Source organism: Pomacea canaliculata, linkage group LG2, assembly GCF_003073045.1.
Source record: "Pomacea canaliculata isolate SZHN2017 linkage group LG2, ASM307304v1, whole genome shotgun sequence".
Lineage (NCBI taxonomy): Eukaryota > Metazoa > Mollusca > Gastropoda > Architaenioglossa > Ampullariidae > Pomacea > Pomacea canaliculata.
Window position 1 is genome coordinate 4,566,948 of NC_037591.1, and position 19,934 is coordinate 4,586,881.

General features: G+C 40.8%; 1 protein-coding gene and 2 pseudogenes across 1 annotated transcript; all 3 read left to right on the forward strand.

Annotated features, from left to right (window-relative positions):
• Window positions 1–758: 758 nt before the first annotated feature.
• On the forward strand, window positions 759–5,350 carry LOC112557689 (annotated as a pseudogene).
• Window positions 5,351–6,749: 1,399 nt separating this feature from the next.
• On the forward strand, window positions 6,750–12,893 carry LOC112558230 (annotated as a pseudogene).
• A 1,287-nt stretch (window positions 12,894–14,180) lies between these two features.
• LOC112558290 (endoglucanase A-like) lies at window positions 14,181–19,168 on the forward strand. Its single transcript, XM_025228658.1, is given in 12 exon segments — window positions 14,181–14,304; window positions 14,306–14,356; window positions 14,591–14,828; window positions 15,057–15,212; window positions 15,428–15,615; window positions 15,876–16,038; window positions 16,303–16,402; window positions 16,868–17,018; window positions 17,255–17,405; window positions 17,994–18,174; window positions 18,601–18,791; window positions 19,031–19,168. Coding segments are annotated over 12 exon segments (1,764 nt in total). The 5' UTR covers window position 14,181; the 3' UTR covers window positions 19,102–19,168.
• Window positions 19,169–19,934: the final 766 nt, after the last annotated feature.

Sequence of the window (19,934 nt, forward strand, 5' to 3'; positions counted from 1 at the left end):
ATGAACACCTGCCACCCAATCAAAACATCTGTAGCTTGCTCTTATCATCAGGTGTTCACTCACTCTCTCCTTCCTACCTCCAGGGGTTACCCACGGCCAAGCTGCAACCTAGTGGCAAATGTTTATCTTAGCCCTAAAATGTCTGACATCTGGTGTACAAGACTTAAAAAAGTAGGATCCTATCCGGAAAAAAAGGACAGCGAAGAGATAGAAGGAGAGAAGAGAGATGAACATGGTTTTTATTTGTATTGAAATCGGATGTCTGCAATATTGTGTCAGCTAATAAATAATAAAATGAAAAGAATACTTGCAAACACATTCATTATCAAGTAAACAGTAAACTGGTCCCCTTTACCCAATTTTTTTCGTAAACAGAACAATTAGCGGACAGACAGCTTTTGTGCGAACAAAAATAGTGCATCAGCTCGAGTTACATCATCCCTTGAGAACCACAAGCATCCTCCCCAGTTGGCTATTTTCGTGAAAGATAAGTTTAACAAAAGGGTTTGGCATGTCTTTTGTTTCTTATCTCTTCTTTAGATTATAGACAAAATACGGCAAGAAACTTATCTGTCCTATATAAAATAAAGTTGACTACAGGTCGTTATGTGGTTTCTGAAACAGTGAAACAATCAATCAGGTTTGTATCGCTACGCCATTAATTACAATAAACAAAGGGGTAAAGAAGGATGTTTATTGTAAAACAACAGAAGTCCTCATTTTAAATGCTGTATAAACAAGGACTGCTTCATATGTTCATGCAGCATGATCCTGCTGTGTTTGTCACTGCTCATCACCGGGCGTCGTCGGTGATAATCTACACCCAGAACCACTGGGCGGGTGGATTCCAGATGCAGGTGGAAATACCTGTGGCATGTGAGCTGACTGGCTGGCGAGTGCACCTGGAGTTCAATGAAGAGGTGCAGAGCATTGAGGTGAGCATGAAATGTTTGGAGAATGAATACATTGTGAGAGTACATCGTGGGCAAGAATTCTAAACACTCAATTAATTTTCTTTTTAATAAATGTGAAATCACTAGTCATTTCACATAAACTAAACTGATATTTTCAAAAAAGCACTTCTTGTCTGGATAACTTTTACCATATTTTGTGAATGCTGTGAAATTTGCTGTTGTTAAAATCTTAAGTGTTCTCAAATACGACTTATGAACTTATTCATTCAGACTATCTAGCGCATCGAAGTTTTGGACCCTATCTGTATCCTCAAAAAATAAATATAAAATATTTCCTGTGAGTAGTATTAGTTTTTAGCCATTAATTATCTTTTTGACGCTTCTCCACCATCTTTAAAAAAGCAATCCCATTTATCATTTGAATAGTAACAGATATTTATTGAGATATTTAAATACTCAAGGTACAGACATAATTTACTAACTGTACCTTGTCCCTTATGTAACAGGTCTGGGCTGGGGATGCCGAGAAGGGATCGCACAATCGTGAGTTCATCATAAGCAATAAATCCTACAATGGTGTGCTGCATGTAGGAGAGACCTTGGCATTCACCCTGCTAGGTCACGGTCATGGCCATGCTGATATAGTTCCTTACGCAACAGCCACCATCGAGGGCTGCGGCAGCAATACGGGTGGAGTCGTCACTGAGGCTCCCTGGACACCCGCTCCAAACACAGGTGACAGGTTTCTTCAGTAATGTTTTTCAACACATAAGTTTAGGTTTGTTTTTGTTTTGTTTGTTTTTGTTTTTTGTATGTTCTTTGTTTGTTTGTTTTTGTTTGTTTGTTTGTTTGTTTGTTTGTTTGTTTGTTTGTTAAAGATCAGCACACAGTAGTGTACCAACTGAGAAAAGAACTTCACTTGTCTTTACTTATCAGTAATAATCCGCATCAACAATAGTTTAAAATTCTAATAATTTTCATAATCAAATGAAACTTACCGGTAAATGGACTTTGACAGGAGGAGGCTCGACTGAGAAGGATTATGGAGATGCCTTGGAGAAAAGTCCATCCTTTTCTACTATGCTCAGCGATCCGGCAAACTGCCGGCTGACAACCCCATCCCTTGGAGAGGCGACTCCGCCCTCAGCGACTGTGTTGTGGGTGGATGGTATGATGGTAAGGGAACCGTGGCTGGAGTTTGTAACACTGAGAAATTTTATTTGGTTCAACATCGACATATCTTTTTCTTTGATTATTTTGAAGAATTGGTTGCATCTCTATATGAAAAAAAATAAATGCATGCACATTCAAATTTAAAATAAGAAACGAAATAATTTAAGTAGAGGTTCCATTTATTTTCATCTAATAATCATTTATTTGATGCTTGTTTGTCCAAAGCCGGAGACCACATCAAGTTCGGCCTCCCTTTCGGTTCCACCACTCACGTGTTGCTCTGGGGTCTTCGCCTCTTCAAGGTCGGGTACGAACGGACCGGTCAGCTGGACAAGATGTACGACACGGTCAGGTGGGCGCTGGACTACATGCTGAACGCCTGGAACCCTGTCACTAAGGAACTGGTGGTCCAGGTAGGAATGTGGGAGCAAGATTAGCACGAGTTCACGGTCTGCTATGGTGCAAATGTTTTTCTTTATGTTTGTGTAAAGATAATGAAAAATAGAAGGTGAACAAACCACCTTTCATTCTGGAGATGCATTTGTAGACACATCATATATAACCTGATAACTCAGAAAGTAATTGGTAGAGTTAGAATAATTACCATCAATAGTTATTGGAGAAAAATATTTATTGTACTCTTCCTGTAGACAAAATTTCAATATTTCGTTGTAACATTACTGTTCAGATCGGTGATGGAAATGCCGACCACTCTTTCTGGGGACGCCCAGAGGACATGACCATGGCCAGACCTTGCACCAAAGTGAGGACAGGTGGGGCCGGAGCTGACATCGCAGGCGAGTGGGCAGCTGCTCTAGCCCTAGGGGCCATCGTCTTTAGGGACACTGGAGGTAAACACTGGGTTTTATTGGACATTTTTTTTTTTTGCATTTTTTTCTTCTTTTTTTTATTCAAGCTTTCACTATGATTCCTAACAAAGACTCAGATCACTGAAACAGAATAGCAGGATATTGGTGAACAGAGGAGGCACACCTTCGCCATAATGATGCTTGATAGGAATAACATCCACTGTACAAATGACAAAGCTTGGCACTTTGAAACAACATGATGACTTGATTGGATTCCATTTGTTAATTGACATGCTAAGAAGAATCAGACATGTTTTTTTTCGGAAAATGTAACAGTCCTAAATTGTCCCTGTCTGCAGATACGACCTATGCCACCAAACTGTTGACAGCAGCAGAGTCTCTGTATGCTTTTGCCAAAACACTCAACGGTGTCTTTGGAGGGGCTGCGCCTTTCTACTCGTAAGGGCAGACGACATTTTCAGCGCTCGTCTAAACGATTAGAGCAATGTGTAGTGCGAAAATTACAGGGTGAAAAAAAAAACCCAGTAACTTTGTAGGTCTCAAAGCAAGCTAGAAAGTCATATATATAAATATAACTTATTTTTCAATTAGCTTAAAACTGAGTTTCATTTCTCTTTCTTCATTTTTTTTTTTTTTTTTTTTTTTTTTGTTATCTTTTTGTCTGCTAGTTTCTTAGCTGAGAATCAAGTCTTCGACTCTCGTCTCTAACATCTTTCACGATGCTCAAAAGAACTGTTCACGATCGAGACTGACTATTGCAGGTCCAGCGGCCAAAGGGACGAGCTTTGCGAGGGCGCTGTGTGGCTGTACCGCGCCACCAACAACGTGCAGTACATCAATGATGCCAGGTCCTACTATGACAGCGCTTGGGCTTGGGCCTTCTCCTGGGACGACAAAAAAATTGCCTGCCAGGTACATACTTTTATGCCAAGCCCCTGGTGGTTTGCATTGTACTCTCATTTATGAGGCAGTCTATTGCTGGATAGCCATCTGGTCGGGAAGGTGGCTAGACACTTAAAGGAAAGGTAAAGGCAGGGAAAGGAGAGGGTTGGGTTCCGCTTCTGGTCACGGTGAGCCACTTCCAAGCTATGGTGCTGTTTACTTTCTTCTTCAAGAAGTCAGCCAGTTCGAGATGACTTGCATTGAACCTACAGCAATGTTTCCCTCACCATTCCATATTTCAGGTCTTGCTTTACGAAAGCACCAGAGATGAAAACTACAGAGGCAGCATCGTGGGCTTCATGCAGTCATGGCTACCCAATGGACAGGTGTCATACACACCCTTGCGGACTTGCCTGGAGAGACAAGTGGGGCGCCAGCAGATACGCAGGTAGGCACGATGAACCGCCAGAGTAGCATTGTTTACCTGCAGAAATGAGTGTTTAACAGTATTGTCTCTCTTCTGTCTTTATAACATTTCGATTTCCCTTCATGTTTTTTCTTAATCCTCTTATTTATAAAACAATCTATAACATTCGTGAGGAGATTGTGGCTCTTACTGTTCTTTGTGTGATGCAGCGAACACAGCCTTCATCGCCCTTGCTGCGGCCCAGCTGGGCATCAACACTGCGCAATACCGGAAGTGGGCAGTGGAGCAAATCAACTACCTGCTGGGCGACAACAACCACAACGGGGGCTGCTTCAGCTTCGAGATTGGCTATGGCAACAAGTACCCACTCAACCCCCACCACCGGGCGGCGTAAGTACCTGCTGCTTACGTCATTCAGCTCGTCCTGTTGTGTTTGCACGTGAGGTGGTGCGCGTGCGGTCCATGAACCTGAAAAAAGACCTCACGTGGCGCCCTTGGTGGTTCTTTTAGCGACATCACGACACTGGAAAGAAGCGAAAATGAAAATTCAGACAGAAAATGAATTTGTTTGGTTTTGTGTCCGGCAGATCGTGTCCAAACAGACCCTTGCAATGTGGCGATGCCATGCTGACCGCCTCTGGTCCCAGCCCCCAGATCTTGTACGGAGGTCTTGTGGGCGGTCCTGATCAATCCGATAACTACGTCGACAACCGTGAGGACTACGTCATGAACGAGGTTGCCATTGACTACAATGCTGGCTTCCAAGTCTGCGCTGGCCGGTGAGTGACAAAACTATTAAGGTTTTAAAGCAATGTCAGAAAGTCCGAGAAGAAAAATGTCAGCTTTGACAAAATGATTGATGAGCTATGATTATTGTTTTCCTCTCTGTTCAAAGGAATTGAATACCTGATTGCCACCGGTAACCTGCCGACAACCAATAACAGATGTCCCTGTCGTGGTGGCAAGTAGTCCATCAGGAATGCGATGAATATTGACAGATCAGAAACAATATCTAAATAGCCCCTTGGACACTGGAGTTTTGTACAGTTGGCAAGAAAGTATAGTTACTGATGTTTGTGATATTCGAATGATGCAGATAATAAAAATATCTCTTTGAAACCCTGCGCAAAAATGGTCTTAAATGTCAAATTCTGTGGGTCTTGGCTGAACTTGTATCTGTGTGAAAGTGGCATGATTAAAGTTTTGTTTTGGTTGTAGGTTACATAACAATGTCAGTATAGTTACTGGTTGAGGGCTATCATTACAAAGGTCAAGAGTCAGGAAACTAACTCTTGCCCAATCAGAAGTGTAAATATTTAAGGACGGTTTTGTACTTTTGTGCACGCACACGAAATATAAATAAATGTAGAGTGACTATTTGTAGACTAACATAGTAATACTCTGTTCTTCATATCAAATAGGTCTCACTAATCCTAAATAGCTAGAAGCTTTACTAAATATAAAGAGACAATGGTGTCTCAAATACAATCAGGTCAATGATGGACAATTGCTTCTCAGTTTTATTAGTTTCTGCAACATTTCTGTACAATGGAGTTGAAGCCATCAAAGAACCTTGCTATTAAAGTTAACTTTCGTTTTAAAATTCTATTTTATTCTTCAGATTGACGGATAAAATAAACCTGTGCTTCATATTGCTGACTTTGTAGCAGGTCTTTCAATTGTTTTGAGCAGTATGTTTGAATGCTAACTCATGTCGTGGATGAACAAGATTTTTTTAGTCTCAAGCTACAGTTTGCTATCGAACATGAAGAGGTCTGCAGCTCCAAACACTATCAGTGGTCGCATGCGTCATAAGTTCAGTCTGGAACCAGTTAGTGACCTCGACTAGCGGGGTCATTTAGGAGGTACTCTCTAGTGCAGCGGCCATTCTTTCTGGTGGCCACGTGACAGTCGTGAACAAGATAAGAAAATTCTTCATCTTTAGAGTTCTTACGTTCTAAAGCCTCTTGGTATTTTTTAATTCATAAACTCTTTGTTAAAAGTGAACGAAAATGGTAGTCTGCATTTTTTTTTTTTTTTGGGGGGTGTTATGTCCTGAACACGGTGTATGTGTGTGACGATTTATTTAAAGAAATATTTAGTTCAAAAGTATGAAATGAGTAAGGCCTCGGTGTTACGACATTCGTGTGTTAAACATGTGTACACACACGGAGAAGATAGTCATCAGCCGAACCCTAAGTTCAATGGTAGTGAAGCCTAGTCAAACATAGCTTTACATGACCGCATTACACATTATTATCATTAAGTTGTAATATGAAATAGTATACAGTGTTGTCCTTTAGGAAATTCGCTGAATTTAAACCACAGTGGTAGGCTTTATGTTCATGAAAAAAATTTTTGTCCAAGTTCTTTCTTTAGGTCCAATAGCTAAAATAGTAAAACATCTGTTTTTGTTCATCAATGATTTTTTAATTGTTTATATGAGCTACTTTTAGAAGGCAAGTAATGTCTTATTTTGACCAGTATGTTTAATTATAAGGTTATGTCTAGAGAAAGGGACAGGCAGTCTTTTGTTTCCTTATCTAAAAATTCTAGACAAATATAGCGAAACGGTTTATCTTTATCATATAAGTTGATTTCATGCTTTGAATTTGGACAGTGAAGAAGTGTCGTTTATTACAGTTCTACAGTCAGGTTGGTATGATTTCAAATAGTTTTTTTTTTCTTATGGCCTAACTGGAATTTTCAGAGATTTTAGAATATTTTATGGTTCATACGCTGCTTTCTTTGCCACAAAACTTGAAGAAGTGTATGCAGGTGAGTTTGCCGATTTCATGTCTTGTGATAGTCCAGTCACTGAAGCTCCGATCTTGATAAGACAAGCGGACTGAAGCATGTTGTCATTGTTTCTCACACTGCTGTTTTCCTCCTGGCTTTGTGTCCGTTTCGGATGACTAGATAAAATTTTCGATATGCTCCATTTCCTCGTTTAAATGGTACCTCTTTGAATAAGTGCTAGTAAATAATGTTCATTAAATTCAGAGCTTGACAAGGCCTTTGTCTGAAAATTCAGCTTTCTGTCTTTGTCAAAATAATCACGATGGTTAAAGTTAAACTTTTGTATAACATCTTTTTCTAGTATGTTTCACACTGGCACCTATCAATAAGTGTCAAGTATCTGAATAACAGACACCCGCGCGTGCAATCCATACACACACAAACAAGCACGCGCGCACTCAGACACATGAATGATCACTTAAATAAATGTAGATGATGGTGATGTGTGTGTATATATATATCTACACAACAGTGGTGTAGGGACTAGAGGAGAGGTGATGAGATACTGAGGAGGCAAGAATGTGAATGTCGTTTACTTTTGTCATGGTTAACTCCCCTCAAAGCTAACTCTTCCTGCCCACTATACACGTGTTTACACGCACATTCACCACATTTATGAATATTATGGGGAAATATGAGAAAATTAAAATGAATTTTTTAAATTTAGAACAGACAGCTTTCTAACTGTGACCGGCCTGTGTGTGTAGCATGTTGATGCTGCTGTGTGTGACGTTGCTGGTCGCCGGCGTGTCGTCGCTGACGGTCAACACTCAGAACCACTGGGCCGGCGGCTTCCAGATGCAGGTGGACATTCCAGTGACCTGTGAGCTGACCAGCTGGCAAGTGCATGTTCGTCTTCAGCGAGGATGTCAACACTGTTGAGGTGAGCATGTGGATGTTGTTGAGGTGAGATGTGACAAACTGCTGAGGTAAAAACTATTTTTTTTTTTAGAATTCTACACGGTGACAAATGCATCATGGTTCATCAAAAACCTTTTCCTCTCGTCTTTATCTTCTTGAAACGGTTACTGTGTTACTTTAAGTCATGTGTTACAACAGGTTTGGACTGCTGACGTAGAGAAAGGAACCAGCCCCCGGGAGTTCATCATCAGTAACAAGAACTACAATGGAGTTCAACACGTAGGAGACAAGCTGACCTTTGCCCTCATGGGTCATGGCAGCGGCGACATAGCTCCAACTGCTGACGTCACCATAGAAGGTTGTGGCGGCATCAACCAAACCGCCCGGACAACCACGTCCACTGCATCTCACGGTACCACCCTGCCTGGTGCTTCTCCTCTTCCCACCACAGGTGAGGATGAATTTTCTTAGCATCCATCTTTCTATGCTTCACAGAATAATAATGTAAGCGGACTAATACATCAGTGGAAACACAGACGTGGGATGGAAACAAATTAAATAGAAAGGAAGGAGTAGCCAACAAACATTTGCTCCAACAGAAATGTGAAATGTGTTTAAAATTAATGTTTGAGTGAATGTAATTTGACAGGCGGTGGTTCTTCTACGAAGGATTACGGAGACGCATTGAAGAAGTCCATCCTCTTCTACTACGCGCAGAGATCCGGCAAACTTCCGGCCAACAACCCCATCCCTTGGCGAGGTGACTCCGCCCTGGAAGACTGTGTTGTTGGCGGATGGTATGATGGTTAGTACCCAAGTGCATCACACTCTAGGGGACGAAATGAAATAATGTTGTCGGCTCATTACAACATGTCGAAGAAAATGTCGATATTATAGTTGTTGTGCTGCTGACTGCAAACTCGGATGAAGTTCGGCATCGTGAAGATAAGGAAGTTTGAAACGCTCAGATTTTTCTTCAAGCAAAGAGCCCTTTGCGGAAAAGATAATCTTGATAAGTAATCTTTTAAAATAAAAAGAAATAATACTTAATTAAACTTTAAAACAACTCTAGGCATTATTTCTGGGATAAAATAATGTGGTGTAAGTTAAACTTTATCAAAGATATCAGCTTCAGATATTTCCTACTTCAAGATGACATGTGTTTTTATGTTTAGCTGGAGACCATGTGAAGTTCGGTCTTCCTTTCGGGGCCACCACTCACCTGCTGCTGTGGGGCCTCAAGGTCTTTAAGGACGGGTACGAAAGGTCAGGTCAGCTGGACAACATGTACGATACGGTCAAATGGGCCCTCGACTACATGCTCAAAGCCTGGAACCCTGTCACAAAGGAACTGGTGGCTCAGGCATGGATATTCTTCAACTTGTGACAAGAGATGCTATGATTCGACGGAATAACTTCACGATAGCAAGATAACAGATTTATTTGATTAATAATTTTCGACATACTCTAGTTACAATGATAAAAATAACTTATAATTAGTAGTACAAATTATGCATTATGACGTTTACTGAATGTCCTTCATTTATTGTAAGTTACTTCCAGCAACACTCACACACACACACACGAACACACACAATTATTCAGGGGAATAATTTGTTTTTGCTGTGTCAACTTCTCAGATTGGTGATGGTCATACGGATCACAATTACTGGGGGCGTCCCGAGGACATGAACATGACCAGACCTTGCATGAAGGTGACGACTGGCGAGGGGGGCGAGGACATTGCTGGCGAGTGGGCCGCGGCCATGGCTGTTGGTTACCTTGTCTTTAAGGACAAGGGAGGTAAGCGCCAGTTATTGAAGATGAATGGTAGATAAATATTAGACATTGTAGACACGAATAATTGCTACAGAAACTAGTATTGTATACTAGGACTACTTTCTATTCCTTGTGTCATCATCATCATCATCACGTAAAAAGGTAAAAATAATATATAAATGCATGCTTGAATAAGACATCATTTATTTGATAATAATAACAATATAAAATCCCTCATGTCTTGCAGATGCCGCGTACGCCACACAGCTGTTGACCGCTGCCGAGTCTCTCTACGCTTTTTCCAAAACTCTTAAAGGTTCCTTCTCTGGAGCGGGTCCATATTATGGGTACATAACTTCTTGGATTATTGCATATTAGTTTTTTACCGATTAAAACCTAAACTATAATCTATCAAAGCTTCAAGATGGGAGCAAATACTTTTAAATGGCTAAGATGGTATTTCTTCTGTAAAAGCTCTTGTTAAACTGATCAACCTGATTGAACATCTTACCAAGTTTCCAAAGGTTTTTTTGTAACCTTTATGCAATAACTTTTCTAGTTTTAGTTAAACTGTTTTTGTTTGATTAAGAATGGCTTACAAGTATGAATTCACTGCATTCTTTGCAAATTTGACACTAAGTAGTATGTGATATTTGAATGCACTCCAACCTTTTACAGAATAAAAGGTTATGTAAATCCTCAACATACATTTCTGAGAGTCAACCATTGCAAATCACGAGTTTATATACTGAACTAAAACAGAAACTTCTCTCTTTTCCTTTGTGACGGTTTTCTCTTGTACTCCTCAAGAATACCTGAAGCAAATGTGTGTTTCCTGCACGTTACAGATCAAGTGGCTTTAAAGACGAGCTTTGCGAGGGCGCCATGTGGCTATACCGAGTGACCAACAATGTCCAGTATCTGGAAGATGCCAAGTCCAATTTTCAAGACCTGTGGGCATGGGCCCTCTCATGGGACGACAAGAAGATAGCCTGCCAGGTATTCTGTATTTCTGAACTCCAGAGCGTTTTTGGATTCTTGCCAATGATAGCGGAACACGTGCGGAGATATTGCTTGATTCCTGATTACAGAAAGATGCTTCATGAATATTTGCCAAAGCTTGGAGAAATTATCAAAAAAATGTTTCATGTTTGCCAAAGCTGGAGGAAAACACACTAGCGATGATGAAAATTCGTAATTTCTGGTCCATTACTATTGACTTAATCCTCCTACAATTATTTGCTTTGAGTACTAACATAAAATGTCGGTTGAATTAATCTGAAGCCAGCTAAGCAAAATAAGAGTAAGATAAATAAACTTTGAAATCCACTTTTCGTTAAAAAAGTGTTTTGTTTTTTCTCTCATTTCAGCTTCTTCTGTATGAATCAACCGGTGAAGAGGTTTACAAAAAGACCGTCCTAGGCTTCATGCAGGGCTGGTATCCAGACCCCGAACTTCAGGTGCAATACACACCTTGTGGACTTGCTTGGAGGGACACGTGGGGCGCCAACAGATATGCTGGTGTGTTATAACAGTTTTTATTTTGTATCTTTTCGTTTTATTTTGTTTTGTTTGTTTGTTTGTTTTGTGGGGAGGGGTTCTTCCTGTACTTGCCCTTGTTTTTGCTAGGTATGCATTGCTTATGGTAAATGAAGCCAGTCCTTTGATGTCTTGCATAATAAATTGTAACATGCTCCTAGTGTACCTTCTCAAAGATGCTCAAATGCTTCTTTATGGTACTAAAGACTTCTAATAACTCACTTCTCTACAAGAGAAGCTAATACCGATTGCACCTTACTTCCAAGTTTGTAGGTGCATTTTAATCTTGAGTACATTTATACCACGTGCCTTGACCTTCTGACCAGACTGACCTTCACTCATTTTCTGTGTGTGCGTTCGTGTGCGTGTGTGTGCGTGTATGTGTTTGTCGCTCATGCCCATTCAGTAACGGAAAACTGCTTTTTCTCCAATGCAGCTAACTCAGCTTTTCTCGCTCTTGTGGCTGCGGAGGTGGGCATCCACACCGCCGACTACAGGAGGTGGGCAGTAGAGCAGATCAACTACCTGCTGGGCGACAATAACCATGACGGGGGCTGCTACAGTTTTGAGATTGGCTACGGGGACAAGTACCCCCTCAACCCCCACCACCGGGCGGCGTGAGTGTAGTTTATCATGCAGCTTCATGCAGCTTCCCCCACGTACAATTCAAAATACTTATTGCTCTTTGTCCGACTAGAGTTATTTCTTCTTGGGACTCAATTTGTTTTTAAGGGCAGTAGCCAGTAATGTTCCCAACTTTCAAAAGATGTCAGATGGTCGTTTAATTTTGTACAATAAGATGCGTGTCCATGTTGTCGAACTTTGCTATACGTGCCTTGGCCTTTGATTAGTCAGTTTGGCTTTTCAGGAAGATTTCAACAAATATTTATGCCCGTGCCAATGTATTACGGCATTTCATAAAGCATGTATATTGTTTTGTTTTGGTAATACAATAAACTGGGGTATGCACGCATTTTCACGGAAGGTAAGAAACCCGTCGCGTTAATGTGATGATTAGCTGTAGAAACTTTTTTATGAATGAGAAAACTGTAACTTTTCTTGAATGAAAGGTCATGCCCCGATGAACCTGCGCCCTGCGGGTGGGATGCGCTGAGTGCTGCCGGCCCCAGCCCCCACACTCTGTACGGAGCACTCGTGGGTGGACCTGACTGGTCGGGCAACTACGAGGACAGCCGGAAAGATTACGTCATGAACGAGGTTGCCATTGACTACAACTCGGGCTTTCAGTCCGCCTTGGCGGGTGAGTCACAGTTAGACTTTACTGAAATAGTTTGCAATGCTATATTTAATTCGTCATCATCATCCTCATCCTCATCGTCATCATCATGTCTACTGTGTTAAAGTAAGTTGTGTGAGTGATCTTTAAAATCCTACTTTTTGTTCCTCTAGGCATTGAGCATCTGATTGCCAATGGTAACCTGCCTGTTACCAACAATAAGTGCCCCTGCAACAAGTGATGAATCGCTCCAGAACTATTTCAGAATTATAAACAAGTTTTGTCATATTTTGGTGTCTTGTATTTTGTTTACTCGCAAGGATTACATTTTATACAAGTGGACGATTTGCAACGAAGCAGAACATATTAATTATCTTCGTAGCATTTGATGAAATCTCATTTACGTGATGTGAAACGAAAAACTATTAAAATCTATTGAAAAAGGTGTAATAAAAAATTGTCTTATTTGTTTCTTATTGTTTTCAATTTGTTTATTGTATTATTGTCTACAGGCATTTCGATCGTTTTCGGGAGTACAGTTAATTACATTTACTACAAATGCTATTGTAACAGACTTCACATGTAAAGGTTGACATTTCAAAGTGCCAATGCTTGAATAATGTTGGCATGTCAGATTAATGGAATATTTTCGAAAAGGATGTCATTGACCTAGTTTCCGTGTCTACTACTATTTTTGTATAAGTATAAACTTAATTACACAGCATGCCACCCAGCAATTTTTTTCTCGTGGAATAGCTACTCAAAGTTTGTAAAGACATCACAGAAAATTTATTTACTAAGTCTACAACAGCATAGTCACAGCAAGGTTGAGCAGTCATGTTTCTTTTGCTATCAAGTACATGCATGACTTATTCGCTCTTGAAAATTGTCAAGGACTGACCCTTGTCACAGTTCAACTAGACATTTCAAATGATATTTTCTGTAAGAAGTAAGAGAATGCAGTGTGAATGCCGGTACGAAGTGTTAAAAGAATGAGCTGGAAGAAGAAGAAAATAATGGCAAACACGTCAGATCATTCCAGAATACTTGGTAGTCTATGTAGCGTTTTATTCTTTCCTCTCCTTGGTATTATCTGTCGTTTATTTTATTTTTTTTCACCACAGTATTTTTTCGCTTTTCGAACGTGACATTCCATGTATTATCTTTTTCATTGTTCTTTATTTATGTTATTCGTGAATAGCGCCACTTAAAACAATACAGTTGTGTACATTCAGGACTAGTTTAATATTGCATCATTTATTTCACTTCTATTCCATCCCTTATCACAGGTCTCTAAATGCTCTGAAATTGAAGGCGATGTTTTTGTCTGAGGATCTTATCTACATTTCCACTGTTAGTGCACAATAGCTGTCTGAGATTTCACGAACTCTCTAGATAAGACAGAAGCGTGTGGACTGGTTTCAGAACAATAAAATAATAAAGAAACCACAAATGTCTTCATTCACCTTACATCTCTTTCAATCTCCAAACGTAAGTCCTTGTATTTATTAATAATGAAAGATTATTGTCACAATGACCTGCACACAGCATTCCATTGTTACATGAAAACTCTCAAACATTTTTTCTACATGATGTTTTTAATGCAACTTCGTCTATTATGTATTTATAAGACACTGACCTTCATTGTAATTAAATATACATGTCGAGAATATTAAAAGTCAAAGTTCAAGGTTTATCACCGTTTTCTGAAAGGTATATCTTTCGAATGTTTTTAGGAAGATGTTTGTGTTGCTGTCACTGTCCTTGCTCGTGGTGGATGTAGCCTCTGTAACCATCACAGTTCAGAACCACTGGGCAGGTGGCTTTCAAGTTGAGGTGGCCATACCTGTGACCTGTGACCTTCCAAGGCTGGACTGTCAGCCTCGACTTCGACCAAGACATAAAATCTATCGAGGTGAGAAGCCCGATTTTACTCTTTTTTTAAATATTCTGCGGTGTCCTTTCAGTGGATAGTTCATACATTTTAGTATTTTTCTTCTCAGACCTGTCATTAATTTTAACCTTTCTTTAGTCTAAATATATTTAGTTCCTGATATAGGTCTCCTATTTTCACTTGCACTCCATAATATTGTTTCTCTGAAATATGTTATTTCTTGCACCACCGCCCTACACGAATAGTTTCTTGCAGATATGGGCAGGTGATGTTCGGCAAGAGAGTCCACGCCGATACCTGGTGTCTAGCCATGATTATAACGGAGAGGTGCACACTGGGACATCGCTTACCCTGAGTGTCATAGGTCACACAGTCGGGGACATCTCACCCTCACTCACAGCTTTTATCACTGACTGTGGTGATGGCCATGGGGGAACTCTACCTCCTGGTGCCACGAGAACTCCTATCCCGAGAACAAGTCCTGCGAGCACGGGTAAGAATCATTATCACAAATTAGAATAAATACCATTTCTAGAGTTCTGCATCCGGTCCTAAAGGTGACTACATAAAAATATATTTTATAATTAATTAACTACTTTGTCAGAAATCATGTTTTGTTCAAAGTTTGAATACATTTTATAAATAAATATCTATGATTGCATACGCTGTGTGATTTAAAGAAAAAATGATGAATTTGAAACCAAATAAACTTACGGTGAAGGAGGAGGAACTCCAACGAAAGATTATGCAGACGCCCTCGGCAAGTCCATCCTCTTCTACGACGCGCAGCGATCTGGGAAACTTCCGGCGAACAACCCCATCACATGGCGGGGAGACTCCGCACTGAATGACTGTGTAGTGGGTGGGTGGTATGATGGTGAGTTTCATCCATTAACAACCTGTCTTCAAAAATAAAAGTCACATTTATAGAGGTAAAATATCAAAAGGTTGCTCCAGGAGAGAGGCCTCCCATATTTGATTCAGTTAATTGTAAGAGATTCGACAATCAAATTAATAGAGCGGAAATCTCGACATTGAGTTTTGAGATACCCTGGGTGAAGTAGTCCCAGTGTCAAAGTCGTCTGCTTTCAGCTGGAGACCACATCAAGTTTGGGTTGCCATTTGGGGCTGCAACTCATGTCCTTTTGTGGGGCCTTCATCTTTTCAAGGATGGGTACGAGCGCGCCCATCAGCTGGACATGATGTATGATATGATCAAGTGGGCGCTGGACTACATGTTAAAAGCCTGGAATCCTGTCACTAAGGAACTCGTTTGTCAGGTAGCCGACTAGCTTTAGCATATCAGCTAGTTAGCATCTACATCTGAGCTAGCATTGGTATCACACGAAATTCTTGTCTTTTTTTAAATTGAATGCTCCCAAAAACTTAGAAGTGGTGCGATTATATTCGTGTTTTATGAAATGAGGATCTCTTTAAGAATTTTTTTTAAACATCCCTTCACTTTCTGTCATTGAGACAAACCTTTGACCTTACTTTTTCCCCTCACGTGACCTGCTGACCTTTAACCTGTGACCTGCAGATCGGAGAAGGGCTGGCAGATCACCACTTCTGGGGCCGTGCGGAGGACATGACGATGGACAGACCCTGCTACAAGGCCGGGGCAGGTCAAGGGGCAGGAGACATTGCCGCCGAGTGGGCCGCCTGCATGGCCGCTGGCTCCATCTTGTTCAAGGAGAAGGGAGGCAAGTGGTTCTTGGGATTCATATCTTCTACTAAACTTGCAGGAGACATGGTGGAACTGGCATCTGGAGTCTGATTTAAAATTAAAATATATTTTAAATAATACATTAAAATGAGCTTTGCGTGCAAAAACAGAAATCTCGAATTGCGACTTCTCTGTAAGCTTGTCGGCATGTATACACAATGCAGATGACTTGTAATCATATTTTACTTGACTTGTAATTACATAATTATATTTTTTATACTTTCAATCTGTTAATTGCCAGACACCAGCTATGCAGCTCAGCTCCTGACGGCCGCGGAGTCTTTGTATGCATTCGCCAAGGCTCATCCCACTCCGTGGTCAGGGTCCAGTGCTTTCTATGCGTGAGTCTCTCTCTCTATCTCTCCGCATCCTTTCACTTTTGTTTAAAGAAGGAGCCAGATGGTAGCTGGTCGAACGAAACATTTTTTTAGTAGATTATGTGCTCGCGTATCTAATTGAGAAAGAAAGTTTAGAATAGACTATGAAAAGCCAAAACTATGCACCCCATGGGTGTAAATATTTTGGAATGGTAAAGCTTTTTTTTAATAATTCAGGGGGACATCACCAATGACGGATATTCTTTGCCTTTTCAATGTTATAGCGGAATAGTTATAATATCATGACCAAACAGCAGTCATGATCTGATCAGGAGAAAATAAGTTTCTCTCTCCCTCTCTCTCTCTCACACACACACAATCACTCACAACTCACAGGCATGTACCACGAAGTCAAGATAAAAAAATTAACAAATATCTTATTGATGAAGGTGTTAATGGTGCATCAGACTTCGCTGTCCTGTATAACAGACCCAGTACCTCTGATGACGAGATCTGCGAGGGCGCCATATGGTTGTACCGTGCAACACGCAACCAGAAATACCTCAACGATGCCAGAGAAAAGTGGACTCCATCTTACGGATTTGCCTTGTCCTGGGATGACAAGAAAATAGCCTGCCAGGTGGTTTAATACTGGGCTGATAACAGTGGATTTTGTTGGGTCGTTAAACCTTCAAACCTTCAAACCTTCAATAGTGTCATGCATGATTATTCATACCCTTAAAAAAAATAAAAGTTCAGATGAATTAAGCCGCAGCGCAAGTGGGATGAGGGTGGATCAGAGAGAAAGTCGTATTCAGGAGGTACAAGGACACGTATACCTCACCGTTACCCTCTAATTACAACTATTTATTTCAGATCATGGTGTACAACGAGACCTACTCTGGGAGTTCCCAGTTAAAGGACCCTATTGAAGGTTTCTTTAAGGGGTGGCTACCCGGGGGCACCGTGAAGTACACACCGTGTGGACTGGCCTGGCGGGACATGTGGGGCGCCAACAGATATGCTGGTGTGTGTGGTTTGGTGCATGGATATATGTGTGTGCGTGTATGTGTACGGCTACTACCTTTACCTTTTATAACAACCCTGTTGTCTGAGGCTATCAATGAAAATAGGTAACATTCTCTGTAAATTTTTTTTTAATTTTGTAAAACAAAATAAGTTATTTGGAAAAAGGAAAGGTTTTCCACTAACCTTTTTATCTCTGGGGATTGAGGTGATAGAGCCGAGCCTTTTTTTTTCTCGGGGTCAGCTTTTTTTGTGAGGGCACTGAACATTTAAGTTTCTTAGCCATCTATCACATCAAGAATTCATTTCAAATCAACCGGTTCTACTGGGGAATATACACTGTATCACGTCGGTATCGAACCGACGCGCCTCAGGTTCTAAGACGAGGGCTTTACTACTCGGTTATTCGATTCCTACTGGTACTAGTATATAAGGAGCGTGTTAGGGAGGACTATCGTAGTCATGGACCAGTCAAGATTCGAACCAATAACCTTCTAGCTTCGAATGTCGAGCACGGGAGAACATCTTGTATGTTGGAAGTATAAAGTTTTCTCCCAAATTTACTAAATTCTTCTTCTTTCAACCCCAGGTGGTGCTGCCTTTGCCGCCCTGGCTGCTGCTGAAACGGGGCTAAACACAGCCACTTACAGAGCGTGGGCGATAGAGCAGATCAACTACATGCTGGGCGACAATAAAGTTGATGGCGGTTGCTTCAGTTTCGAGATCGGCTACGGCAGCAAGTATCCCAAGAGTCCTCATCATCGTTCGGCGTGAGTAGACGAGTAGTCCGGCAAAGGTCGCTGAACACAGGTCACGTGGCTAGACCATCACACTCCTGTTACATGGTGGTGTAGGTCACGTGTGAGTGAGTGCTAACAGTGCTTACTGTGATAGCGGATTTAGCAGACAACTTTAGCTCCTTTCTTGACCTTCTTTTATTCGTTCGTTGGTTAGTCCCTTTGTTTGATCGCCGGTTCATATTTTCTTAATTTATTACTTCATTTTCTAGTTCATTCGTTCATTGTTTCATTTTCGTCTATTTGTTTATTCGTTTTCCTTCAATCGCTGGTTTCCTCCTTCATCAATGAATTCGTTCGGTCTGTCATTTATTTGTGCATTGTTTATTTATTCACTTCATTTATGAAAATACAAACTACATAGGCATTTTTCATGAAATGGTTTAAAATTTGTGTCAGATCCTGTCCCGACATTCCTCAGCCGTGTTCTGAAGCGAATCTTCACGCTTCTGGCCCCAGTCCTCACCTGCTGTTGGGCGCCCTCGTTGGAGGGCCAGACGTGAACGACAGCTACGTGGACAACCGCGAGGACTACGTCAAGAACGAGGTGGCCATCGACTACAACGCGGGCTTCCAGTCGGCGCTAGCTGGTGTGTGTGTGAGAGAGAGAGAGAATTATTGTGATCCTCGTAACCTTCTTTTCACCCTGTGTCCCCTCTATCCCACTTCTCTTTTTAACTTGAAATATTATTTGAATGCATGATTTTCACTTTTACTTTCGTCATTAGATATTGTCTTCATTTTAAAATTAGCATCATTGTATAGAGGACATACTTTCACTATGACACAATATATCCGTGTGTGTGTGTGGTGTCTTTGCTTTTTTCAGGAATCCTCCATTTGTTGGCAACGAACAATTTTCCTCCCACTAAGAACGCCTGCCCGTGTGTGGAGAGCTAATCGTCTGAGGTCATCATCCTATCGTCCACTTTTCTGTCTTCAAGTAATAAAGATGTTCATGATGTCAGTGTTTTGATTGGCGTGAAATGTTGTACAAACCACAGCACAGTCGTCTGCTCTTTGTGTGATTATATTATATCATTATAATATTATACTATTATATGACATTAGCAACGGTATTGCAGCAGCGTTACTCTCGACATGAGTGTATTACTAATTACAAGTGTCGGTCAGATTGCCCCCTCCCCAATTTTAGCCCTTAGAAGTAATTTCTAGAAGTTTTGTGAGGAATATTTGAATCATCTAAGGTGAGACACTTGGTGTTCGTATTCATCGTGATGGACATAATCATTCTAACTTAATTAGCTCCCCGAAAGACATTAAATAGTGTATCGCATTCACCTGTCCTGGAATTCTATTCGTAAACATGTACCACAGCAGTGGGTTACACCCAAATATTAACAGTTCGCGAACCCAAATGTTCTCTTTACTAGGGCCGTTCCTGTTTGCACTCAAGCTGAAGGAGTGGGCCAGCTGGCCAAAACCTTAGACAGTAATACAAAGGTTATATTCAGAGTCACAACCTGTATATATAGTTGTTGTTATTTATGAATTTGCTATTGCCAAAATTCAGGGGACAAAGGTTGGTTTCCTTTTGAGTTCTTGAAGTTTTTTTGTTGTTTTTTTGTTTTGTTTTTTTGTTGTTGTTTTTTTTTTTGTTTTTTTGTTTTCGTTGTTGTATTTAAATCAGCCATTTGGTATCTTTAGAAACAAGCTCCAGAGGACTGACCAATGGCTTTCGCGGTTTTTGGCCATGATGGATGATGAAAACA